General features: G+C 38.6%; 1 protein-coding gene across 1 annotated transcript; it reads left to right on the forward strand.

The window, feature by feature from the left end:
* Positions 1 to 2,464: 2,464 nt before the first annotated feature.
* Positions 2,465 to 3,418, forward strand: LOC110133367 (olfactory receptor 5V1). The gene has a single exon (XM_020887256.2). It carries the CDS (start codon positions 2,465 to 2,467, stop codon positions 3,416 to 3,418), a length of 954 nt encoding a protein of 317 aa, XP_020742915.2.
* The last annotated feature ends 9,176 nt before the right edge of the window (positions 3,419 to 12,594 follow it).

Consider the following 12,594-nt stretch of genomic DNA (forward strand, 5'->3'; position numbering starts at 1 on the left):
CTATGAGAAGTTATTGTAAAATGGTGCTTAAGGAAAAACCACAGATTAAAATATGTACTTTCTGATCTCCATTTTGAATATTTTGTGCATGGAAAATTGATTATATGAACATATACCAAGCCATTAGTAGAGGTTTTCTTGGATGGAGATACTAATTTTTAATGTTTTTATTTTATTTTCTATATTTTCTAAATATTCTAACACAAATATGTTAACGTTAATCAGAAAAAAACAGATGATGAAAACGTTGGAAAGATTTATCTAAAGGTGAACATTGGGCATGCTCTCTACATCTTTTAAAATAACTTTAAAGCACTCTACGATGTGAAAAAAAATTCTCCTTGAATTTTGATTTGTCAAGCAATTTAGGAACTAGATAATTCACTGGTAAAGAATGAATTGGGAATTTAAATTCAAACTATCCACAGTTATCAGTGTAGTAGAGACATTAGATCATGTTAAGCTTATGACACTTCTCTCCATTCACTTCTCTTTGGCACTAATAACTTATTAAGAAAGTCAGGAAATATCTTTGATGGAAACATTGATAAATGTTACTGAAGTGAAGTGATTAACGGTTGTTGGACTGGTCACCAAGAATTTGTTCTTCTTAGTCTACACAACTGAGCAGAAAAATGTCAGGAAAATTTGGAAATCACAGAGTTAAAAGCAAGAAGATATGTATCTAAGGAATGTGTACTAACACCTTATTATACAAAGTGCAATGTTGCCCTATGTGAACCTGTTTCAAAAAGCTATAGGAAGAGGGGAGAGTATGGGCAGTGGGGTGGGGGTGGGGAAGGAGAGGGAGAGAAAGAGGGGATGAAAGAGGGAGGGAAGGAGAGGACACTTGAAAGTTTTTCCAAAAACAGTCTTCAGAAAATCTATCTCTGAAGGCAAAATAAAGCAAAGTTTTAAGTCAGGTTGTCAAATGGAAGGAATACATGCGATCACTACCATTTTCTTGATTCACAGCCGAAATTGCTAAGTTCAGGACACATTTTTCTCAACTTACATAGGATACACCCAAGTTAGGTAAGCAGTCTTCAGCAAAAGAATTGGCAGGGAAGATGAGACTTGCTTGCCATTCTAGGTCTCCAAAACAGGCTGGAGATACAGACTTAGACAGAACTAAGTGTGATCCCTCTTTAGTACTCACTGCCTGTGTGATCTTGAACACGTTTAACCTCTCTGAACTTTAAAACTTCATCTGCAAAATGAAGATGATAACACCCATTCTGAAGAGCTATAGTGAATAGGAAAGGTCAAAAAGTATGTGCTATATCTTACCACAAAGTATAACATCTAGAAAGCTACCATGTTCTCTTTAATCTAAAAATTTCTCTGTTCTCAGAAGAGGTCACAATAAACCAGGATCCATGTCTTACCTGTTTCTTCTGGTCTCACAGATATGAACCGCAATTTGTGTCAGGACACCCTAACAAAGGGTGATTGACCTAACAAAGAGTTGGCCTTTTAGTGCCTTTTATCCTTATGTCCTCTTCAATCTCTATAAAACACAACAAATTAAATTTTATATCAGTATTCAAGAATGGAAAAGAGGAGCGGGAATGGCTTTAAAGAAACTAGTGAATCCCAGAGTTTCTTCTATAAATTATTCTGCAACACATACTCACACATTACCAAGAAAATTCTGGTGGACCTGACCTAGGCTTTATTAACAGGGAATGCTTAGGATGTGTGGTTCCCTTTTGTGAGTTTCTATCTAATTGAACATTGTCTGTACTGTATAACTTTCAGTCAGTTCAGTTGCTCAGTCATGTCCAACTCTTTGCGACCCCATGGACTGTAGCACACCAGGCTTCCCTATCCATCACCAACTCCCAGAACTTGCTTAAACTCATGTCTATAGAGTCAGTGATGCCATCCAAACATCACATCCTCTGTCGTCACCTTCTCCTCCTGCCTTCAATATTTCCCATCATTAGGGTCTTTTCTAATGAGTCAGTTCTTTGAATCAGGTGGCCAAATTATTTTAGAGATTTTATTTACAAGTAGAACACTAGATGTACTTATAGCTGTGTTCGATGATAAGAAAGTAAAAAAGTGAAAGTGTTAGTCACTCAGTGGTGTCCAGCTCTTTGGGATGCCATGGACTGTAACCAGCCAGGATCCTCTGTCCAGGGAATTCTCCGGGCAAGAATACTGGAGTGGGTTACCATTCCCTTCTCCAGGAGAATCTTCCCGACCCAGGGATTGAACTGGGGTCTCCTGCATTGCAGGCAGATTCTTTACCATCTGAGCCACCAGGAAAGCCCTGTTCAGTGAGTATGAGTATGGTTTGCAAAGGGATGCTGCTTCTCAGGGTTGGAATCTGGTACAGATGGTGATGATTTTTATTCATAACACTTTTCTTGTTTTGCAGATCATTGCTACTGTGCATATGATTATTTTAATCTGTGCTTCTCTTTGCCCAATTCACCAAAGGGAACCAGGCAACGTCATGGAAGGAAACAATCAAACAGCTCTGTCTGAATTTATAATTTTGGGATTCTCCAACCTAAATGAACTGCAATTTTTGCTATTCACCCTCTTCTTTCTGACTTATGTCTGTACTTTAGGAGGAAATGTATTCATTATCTTGGTGTCTGTGCTTGATCCACATCTACATACACCCATGTATCATTTTTTAGGGAATTTGGCTTTTCTTGACATCTGCTATACCACTACCAACGTTCCCCAGATGATGGTCCATCTGCTATCAGAGAAAAAGAGCATTTCCTATGGTGGATGTGTGGCTCAACTTTTTGCCTTCATTTTTTTTGTTGGATCAGAGTGTCTCCTCCTGGCAGCTATGGCATATGATCGCTACATGGCAATCTGTAAGCCCTTAAGGTATTCGGTTGTTATGAACAAGGTCCTGTATAGCCGGTTAGCAGCCTCCTGCTGGACTGGTGGTTTCCTCAACTCTGTGGTGCACACAGGACTGACATTCCGCCTGCCTTTCTGTGGCCACAACGAGATTCATTATTTCTTCTGTGACATCCCCCCTTTGCTGATCTTGTCTTGTGGGGACACATCTGTCAACGAGTTGGCCCTACTATCCATTGGGGTCCTCATTGGCTGGACTCCCTTCTTGTGTATTGTCCTTTCCTACTTCTACATTATCTCCACCATCTTGAGGATCCGCTCCTCGGAGGGGAGGCAAAAGGCCTTTTCTACCTGTGCCTCCCACCTGGTCATTGTCCTTCTCTATTATGGCAGTGCCATCTTCACGTACGTGCGGCCCATCTCAACTTACTCACTGAAGAAAGACAGACTAATCTCGGTATTGTATAGTGTTGTCACCCCCATGCTAAACCCTATAATTTACACGTTGAGGAATAAGGATATCAAAGAGGCTGCAAAAGTTGTGGGGAGAAAGTGGCAGCCACCAATACTCTCTTTTGATATATAATCTTTCCTTTGCTGCTGTTGTTCAGTCGCCCATTCATGTCTGACTCTTTGCAACCCCATGGACTGCTGCATGCTAGGCCTCCCTGTTCCTCACCATCTCCCGGAGTTTTCCCAAGTTCATGTTCATGCATCATTGATGCCATCCAGCCATCTCATCCTCTGATGCCCTCTTCTCCTTCTGCCCTCAATCTTTCCCAACATCAGGGACTTTTCCAATGAGTCCTCTGTTTGCATCAGATGACCAACATACTGGAGCTTCAGCTTCAGCATCAGCCCTTCCGGTGAATATTCAGGGTTGATCTGTCTAGCTGTTCAAGGAACTTGCAGGAGTCTTCTCCAGCACCACAGTTTGAAGGCATTAATTCTTTGGTGTTCTGCCTTCTTTACAGTCTAGCTCTCACAATCGTATGTGACCACTGGGAAACCATAGCCTTGACTATATGAACCTTTTTTGGCAAAGTAATGTCTCTGCTTTTCAATAGACTCTCTAAAAAAGAAGCAATTGTCTTCTGATTTCATGGCTGCAGTCACCATCTGCCATGATTTTGGAGCCCAAGAAGAGGAAATCTCCTCCTTTTTGGAGGAGAGAATAGCAAACTACCCCAGTATCTTTACACCCTTCCTGTAAGAACCTCATGAACTGTATAAAAAAAACTTCTCTTATCTGCAGTCAATTGTCATGTTAAAAATTAACTTTTTCACCAGCCAGCTATTTCTAGTGACACTCAATTTATAAGAAACTCAATGTAGGGACAGATACTGAACAGTTGGCACACTTAAGCCTAAGTGTACATATTTTGAGATTTTTTTTAGTCCTGTGCAAAAGACATTGATGTTACTCTTTTTAGATATCTTCTTCTTGCTGATAATATCCATTCCTGAATTCTTCTTTTCAAAGATGGTGCCCCTTTCTCATGCAAAACTGGTTATAAAGTTTAAATAAACCTCTATATTCACATTTGCTTATCACTTGATCAGATAATATTAATCTTTTTGGTCAGCATATATTTCTTATTAGATATTATAAAAGTGAGAAAGAGCCTAGGCTTAATCTTGGAATATAAGCTCTTCTATCTCAATGTGGTCTAACTCTTTCATCTCCCTCTCTCCTTCCCTTCCTTCTTTCTCTTTCTTTCTTTCTTTTATTTTTATTTATCTCAATAAGCCTTTTTTAAACTTTTAAAAATTATTATTTTAAATTTTTAATTGTGGTAAGAACACTTAACCTGAGATCTACCCTTTTCACAAATTTTTAAGCACACAGTACAATTTGATATTGTCAGTTATTTTTTACAGTAACAAAGAAAATGAGCTCAGGTAACTGAGAAGTCTAGAGGGGATGGACTTCAAATATGGTTGCATCAGGGCTCTGGCCCCATTTGTGATTCTCTTGGATCTGCTCCCATCCATGGAACTTCATCCTCAGGTTGCCTTCCAGCAGCATCCAAGATTGCAGGCTCCTTCTTTTCCAGGGGTAAAGTTAAACTCCTCCCTACATTCCAATCTCACAAACATTATAAAAATAGGTCTTGGGTTTTGTCTGACTTGATCTTACTTGGCCTGTTCTGCCTCTTGGTTCTAAATGGCTGTTTAAGGAGATGGAGCTGATGAGCACTTCTAAGTGGCATTTGGCCCCAGGACTGACTGGAGTCAGGAGGAGTTTCTGCCAAGATGTTGGAGGAGGTAATTGAAATGAAAAACTAGCAGTTGACTCGAGAGCTGGATCCCAGCAATCAGAGCCTCCTCACCTCCTCCTCTGTCCTTGGATGTCAGTTCTGCCCATTGTTCCCACAACGGGAGCCATATTTCAGTGTTGCAGCCGTGAGAGGGCAATGTACTGCTGAGACATCTGGATGGTATGCATGACTGAATCCAGTTAAGGCTTCTATATAACCTTTAAGGTTCTTAGGATGGGTGCTAAGATCTCTTCTGGCAGCCACCCAGGAGAAGTCTTGTAAGTCCCCTGCTTATTTTTTAATTAATTGCCAACTACCAAGCTGGAGTGTTCTGTCTCTTTCTTGTCTCCCCCTGCCCTCTATTTACAAGAGTCAGTTTTTTATTTCACCCCAGGAACTCCTGAGTTTGTGAACCAACACAAGTGTTCTCTGCTCTGACTTGCTAATAGCTGATTTTACCAAAGAATACAATTAGCTCGGCAACAGGATATGGGAACTAGGACACCCAAGCCTGACCCCTTCAGGGTTTAGTACCATATGAGGGGTCTCTTTGAAGACCTATGAGTGTTCCAGTGCTGAGTTTTTGAAGGTTATACTATACATCATGGTGAACAGATTGAAAAAATGGCTACGCACCACATTCAATTTAAGTAAAGCCTGGGAGTGGTATTGATAAGAAAGCAGTAGTCACTCAAAGCACTCTTATGTGCCCCTGTTAGCCTCTGTAGCTGCTTTATCTGTCTGTCCTTGCAGCACGAATAATGGCAAGGCTGCTATTCTGCTAAACTGACTTTCACTCTTTCTCTCTTAGACAAGATTTTGCTGTTTTTGTTTTGTGATCTATTCATCTATTTAGTGCTAACACCACACTGTCAGGTTTACTATAGGTCTAGGACTATAGTAAGCCTTGAGGTAAAGTTGTTTAAATACTCAAATTGGTTTTTTTTTCAAAAATGTGTTGGTTATTCCAAGTATCTTTGATTTACAAATAAATTTTGGAATCAGCTTGTCAATTTCCACTGGAAAGATTGCTGAGTTTTGATAAGAAAGGCATTGAAAGTATAGATCAATTAAGGGAGAGTTTACATAGATCAGTGTCTCCCCATCTTTTAAAATTATCAGCCCTCTGAGAAGCCCATTCCTACAAAATTTTAATGCCTCAGACAATGATGCTAGTGGTAAAGCACCCGTCTGCCAATGCAGGAGACTTAAGAATGGTTCAATCAGGAAGATCCCCTGGAGGAAGGCATTGTAGTAATCAATTTCATTGATTACTGTCCTTTATTATTTTAATATATATACATAATTTTGGTTCTTTTCCTATTCTTTTTCTCTTTTGTTAAGGTTGAAATTCAAATTATTAATTTGAGAACTTTTAAAATTTTCTAGTAGGAAGATTTAAGCACTCCTTTAGCTGCATTTCACAAATCTTAATATGTTATATTTTGATTACATTTAAGTATGTATTAATGTCCCTTGAGACTTTCTCTTTGATCAGAGACATCAGTGGGAGCAGAACCCATAAGAGTCAAACTTTTGATGGAGAGGAACCTGATTTTCCATTCTGTGGAGTTACAGTTTCATGAGAATAGAACCAACTCCATCCCTCCTTGGATCCCCAGCTTGCCAGCCTAACCGCAGATTTCAGATTTACCAACTCTATAATCACATAAGCCAATTTCTTAAATCTCTCTAAAGGTATACACCCTATTGCTTCTGTTCTGTAGAGAATCTAGACATATACAGATTTTGGTACTCTATATTCTGAGCATTAGGAATTCACTTTGTGCTTCTTGAGCCAGAGAGTCTCAGCGGGCTTCTCCTAGAGTTCTCTGTGACTGTGCTATGGTGTTACCTGTTCTTGCTTCTGTTTCTGATTGTATTAAACTTCAGGCTGAGATGTTGCTGATGGAAAAAATGGTAAACACTGCCAATTTTGGTGGCAATTTGAATTCTAGTATTCTTCCCCAACCCACCTGCTAATATCTATTTTTTAGGATGCTCAAACAGCTTCTCCTTACTTTCTGCTCAGATTTTACAGCTGCCATTTCATGGAAGAGGCAGAGCAAGCATGTTTATGTCATCATCAGGAAACTAGAACCTGTATTTTGAAATTTTATTGACACTCAGTGAAACAAAATAGTCAGGACTTCTTTCTTCCAGCTTTAGTTGTCCATTCTGTTTTCAATTCTGTCAGTACGGGAAGGGATAGACTCTAACAACACTTGCTGGTGGGTCTAGAAATAGCTGTGAGGTGGTGGAAGCACACCAGATTACAGTCAGCAGACTTGAGTTTGAATTTGGACATTACTGTTAAATACCAGTACAATTTTTTCTAGGCTGTTGTTCCTTAATTTCAACTTTCTTTTCTGTTAAAATGAACATAGTCTTTAAAAAATGCAGAAGTAAATTTTTGAAATAAACAACTGTAGAAAACAACACATTGTTATTTGGGTAGCAGATTAATGAGAGCTAACGTCTCTTATGTGCTTATTGTGTGTGACACGATTGTGACACTATTTAGTGTGATTAGTATATATTAGAGGGCTTACCAAGTGGCTCAGTGGTAAAGAACTCATCTGCCAATATAGGAGACCAGATATGCAGTTGCAATCCCTGAGTCAGGAAGATCCCCTGGAGGAGGAAATAGCAACCCACTCCAGTATTCTTGCCTGGAGAATTGTATGGACAGAGGAGCCTGGCGGGCTACAATTCATGGGGTTGAAAAGAGTTGGACAGGACTGAGCGACTGAACTCTAAGTGTATTAATTTATTTGATATTCACAATAGTCACACGAGAGAGGTACTAGTACTACCTTTTTCTTACAAACAGTTGAACCACAAAATTGTTAATTAGTTTTTCTAAGGTTACATATTTAACAACTGTTGGGCCATTGTTTAAACTCAAGCAATCTGAATCTAAGAATCTTAGAAAACTAAGATCATGGCATCTGGCTCCATCACTTCATGGCAAATATGGGCAAACAGTGGAAGCAGTGGCTGACTTTATTTTTCTGGGCTCCAAACTCACTGCAGATGGTGACTGCAGTCATGAAATTAAAAGACGCTTACTCCTTGGAAGGAAAGTTATGACCAACCTAGATAGCATATCGAAAAGCAGAGACATTACTTTGTCAACAAAGGTCCGTCTAGTCAAGGCTATGGTTTTTTCGGTGGCCATGTATGAATGTGAGTTGGACTATAAAGAAAGCTGAGCGCCAAAGAATTGATGCGTTTGAACTGTGGTGTTGGAGAAGACTCTTGAGAGTCCTTTGAACTGCAAGGAGATCCAACCAGTCCATCCTAAAGGAGATGAGTCCTGAATATTCATTGGAAGGACTGATGCTGAAGCTGAAACTCCAATACTTTGGTCACCTGTTGTGAAGAGCTGACTCATTTGGAAAGACACTGATGCTGGGAGAAATTGAGGGCAGGAGGAGAAGGAGATGACAGAGGATGAGATGGCTGGATGGCATCACCGACTCAATGTACATGGGTTTGGGTGAACTCTGGGAGTTGGTGATGGACAGGGAGGCCTGGTGTGCTGTGGCTCATGGGGTCGCAAAGAGTCGGACACGACTGAGTGACTGAACTGAACTGAATTGAATCTGAATCTAAAAGCTCTGTTTTAAACTGATGTATCCCTGATAGCTCAGTTGGTAAAGAATCCCCTGCAATGCAGGAGACCTTGGTTGGATTCCTGGGTTGGGAAGATCCCCTGGAGAAGGGATAGGTTACCCACTCCAGTATTCGTAGACTTCCTTTGTGTCTCTGCTGGTAAAGAATCTGCCCGCAATGTGGGAGACCTGGGTTCGATCCCTTGGTTGGGAAGATTCCCTGGAGAGAAGGGAAAAGCTATCCTCTCCAGTATTCTGGAATGAAGAATTCCATGGACTGTATAATCCATGGGATCACAAAGAATTGGACATGACTGAGCAACTTTCACTTGCACTTGGATATATATACTACACTGAGAATGAGCCCCATGGTTTATTGCTTTCATGAAATAGTTAAGAAAGAGGAATTGAATCAGTCTGTTTGGAATATTTCACTAAATTGTTTAATCATAAAGCAAAAAAGAATTTGAAATAATGGAGTTTGAATTCCTTCTTCTAATATAAAGAAATAACTAGAATAACTTTGAAGGCCCAACAGTATTTATTTTCTCACCAACACTCGAGATTATGGCGATCGCTAGCCTGTACTAAAGGCACGTGTTCACCAAACCTTGTCCCAAGAAACAATCCATTCATTTCACATAGATCAAGCAGCAGCTGCTTAAAGCCATCATTTTGCAGTTTCCAAGCAATTAAAACTTGTCTCCTTGGAAATTGGCTGTTGTCAAGCAGTCTTGTCCTACTACAGCCACTAGAGGGCTCATTAGAAAACTTCCAGATAATTTTATTATTAAAATGTGAACGTTTACACCAAGTCAGTCAGTACCTAATTGTTTAAGTGCTTCAGAACTATTTTCCCTGAAGAGCAAGGTGATTTATCAGGGCACACGTACTAGACACTTTCAGGGTTATCTCCAGAGGCTCCAGCTTTGTTAGGCAATCGCTGGAGCTTTTATCTTAATATTGCCTCAAGGTTTTAACAATTTCACAAGTTAACTCCTGGGAGAGGCCTCTGGGGGCAGGCTTCTTAACAAAGAAGATTGAGATAAACTTTATTCAAAGCTTAAAGCTCTCCCCAAGGAAAAGGAGATGGGTAACCTCACACAAAATACCAGTCAACAGTAGAGTCATTACTATAGAAAAAGGAAGACACTTTAAGAAACCTCCAGGGTGTTTTATTTTCTCTAAGAGCCACTAACTCCAGAATGAATGAGAACTAGACCTCTGTTAATATCAACTCTCTATATTCACGCAACCATTCATTCATTTATTCTCTCAGTTCATTCAATTAGTTATTCTGATATCCTGGATCATTGTTACAATAGCTTTCCATATCCAAAGTTCTAATTAAACCAAGTTGAATAATAACTTAGGGAACATAATTGCGAAGAATGTGTCTCACCTTGTAGCATGGAAGCTTTTTACCACTTGATATTTCTATTTGCAGTATTTAAAATAAATTTGTTCAAGTTTATAATAAAATCTCGTGCTTTTCTACAATTTTACTGCTCTTTGTGAATCATGGTATAGATTTTTCCTATTTGAACACAATTTACTGTTAGGATTACAGTCTTTTTTTTAAGATTGGCCTTATGGTCGGGGATCTTAGGTCCAGGATGAGGGATCAAACCCACACCCTCTGCAGTGGAAGTGCAGAGTCTTAACCGCTGGCCTGCCAGGGAAGTCCCATTATGACAATCTTATGTCTGATATTTATTACTAGATTGTCTATAAATTCTTTTACCTAGTTTTGAAAGCTATATAGATTTTATATTTCTATATAAAATGATACATACAGATTACAAACATACATGTATATAGATACATTTAATAAAATTGTGTATTTGGAGTATTTCATTAGGTAATTCCAACTCATGAAACATGTATTATCACAATTAAGAACCTACAAAAAGTGAGATTTTGAGCTAAGGAAAATAACTTCAGATAAAAATAGGATAGTGATAGTGGAAATTATCTACTACTGCTAGAGCATCTTTTTATTCTAAATTCATCATTAAATTTCCTTGATATGGAATTTCTATGACTACATTTGAAATGGTTAAATTAACCACCACTACTCCCGTCCCTCATGTCCTCTGTTTTTTATGTGCATTAATAAATTAATAACTAAGGAGATATAGAGAGAGATATAAAACAAATCACTTTGCTGTACATTAGAAATTAGCACAATGTTGTAAATCAACTTTATCTCAATAAAATAATAAAATAAATTTTAAAAAGAAATTGATAACAGTGTTTATTTGAAGGAAATGGATGGATGTGGAAAAAGGGTATATATCTCATTGTATATCTTTCCTTGGCCTTGGAAGAAAAGCTATGACCAACCTAGACAGCATATTAAAAAGCAGAGACATTATTTTGCTGAAAAGGTCCATCTAGTCAAAACTATGGTTTTTCCAGTAATCTTGTGTGGATGTGAGAGTCGTACCATAAAGAAAGCTGAGTGCCAAAGAATTGATGCTTCTGAAGTGTGGTGTTGGAGAAGACTCTTGAGAGTCCCTTGGACTGCAAGGAGATCCAACCAGTCCATTCTAAAAGAAATCAGTCCTGAATATTTGTTGGAAGGACTGATGCTGAAGCTGAAACTCCAATACTTTGGCTACCTGATGCAAAGAACTGACTCATTGGAAAGACCTTGATGCTGGGAAAGATTGAAGGCAGGAGGAGAAGGGGATGACAGAGGATGAGATGGTTGGTTGGCATCACTGACTCAATGGACATGAGTCTGAACAAGCTCTGGGAGTTGGTGATGGGCAAGGAGGCCTGGGGTGTTGCAGCCCATGGGATCGCAAAGAGTTGGACACGACTGAGTGACTGAACTGAACTTACATCTTTCCTATATTTTATTTTCTAAAATATGTGAAAGAAAGTAACATCTACTCAATGACTAAACTACATCCATAATTAAATAAATGAATGCATGGCAGAAGTACATTATGTAAGGGTGTTTTCATGTTATTAATTGGCACAGGACATAAACTTTTATCCCATTCAAAGTGGCAGAGAGTACATTTTAAAATGGTGTTAATATCATCTAATTCAAATGGGAATTGCTTTTAAAATTTTAACCTGATTTAGTTTAAAAATTATAAGTCAAATTCTTAAAATCTAACTGACCATTGTGTTTCCCCACTAGTCTAGTGTATACTTCAAGATATAAACAAATTTAGTATTAGTAGGGGCTTCCCAAGTGGGGCTAGTGGTGAAGAATCCTCCTGCCAATACAGAAGACATGAAACACAGGTTTAATCCCTGGGATTGAGCCTCCTCATTAATCTCAGAACTCTTTGACTTCATTCATTTATTGTTTATTCAAAGTGACTGTTCATTACCAACTTAATATAAGGGATGTGTTATCTGCTGGACATCAGAAAATAGAAATTTTTAAAAAGTCAAGTCTTAATTCTCCACCCTCAAATAACTCATCATGTAAAGAGAAAAACAGACATTGATTTCAGATGTTTAGAATATAATGTGATAAATGCAATAGTTGACATGAAAAGATGTCACAAAGACATAGACAAGTCCTAGAAAGACATTTCAAAGGAGATGACTAAAGGATTTTAGGATCTCATCATGTTACAACCCACACATTTACCAGCTATCCTATTTTCATTTCAAGGCTTCATGCTTGATCTTGGAGTAAGCTCATATAATTATTATTCTTTCTCTCACTACTTTTCTTTTTCCAAAATTTTTATTAATGTATAATTTACATATAGTAACAATCACCCTTTAACTATATATTTTTGTAATTTTAAACAAACTTTTGTAGTCATGTAGTCATAGCCATATTCAAGCCATAGAATGATCCCCTGCATGTGTGCTAAGTTGCTTCAGTCCTGTCTGACTCTGTGAGACCC

This window comes from Odocoileus virginianus, chromosome 27, assembly GCF_023699985.2.
Source record: "Odocoileus virginianus isolate 20LAN1187 ecotype Illinois chromosome 27, Ovbor_1.2, whole genome shotgun sequence".
In the NCBI taxonomy this organism is placed as follows: domain Eukaryota; kingdom Metazoa; phylum Chordata; class Mammalia; order Artiodactyla; family Cervidae; genus Odocoileus; species Odocoileus virginianus.

Bases quoted from the DNA above. Each gene is read 5' to 3' on its own strand.
- LOC110133367 (XM_020887256.2), top strand. From the start codon at position 2,465: ATGGAAGGAAACAATCAAACAGCTCTGTCTGAATTTATAATTTTGGGA.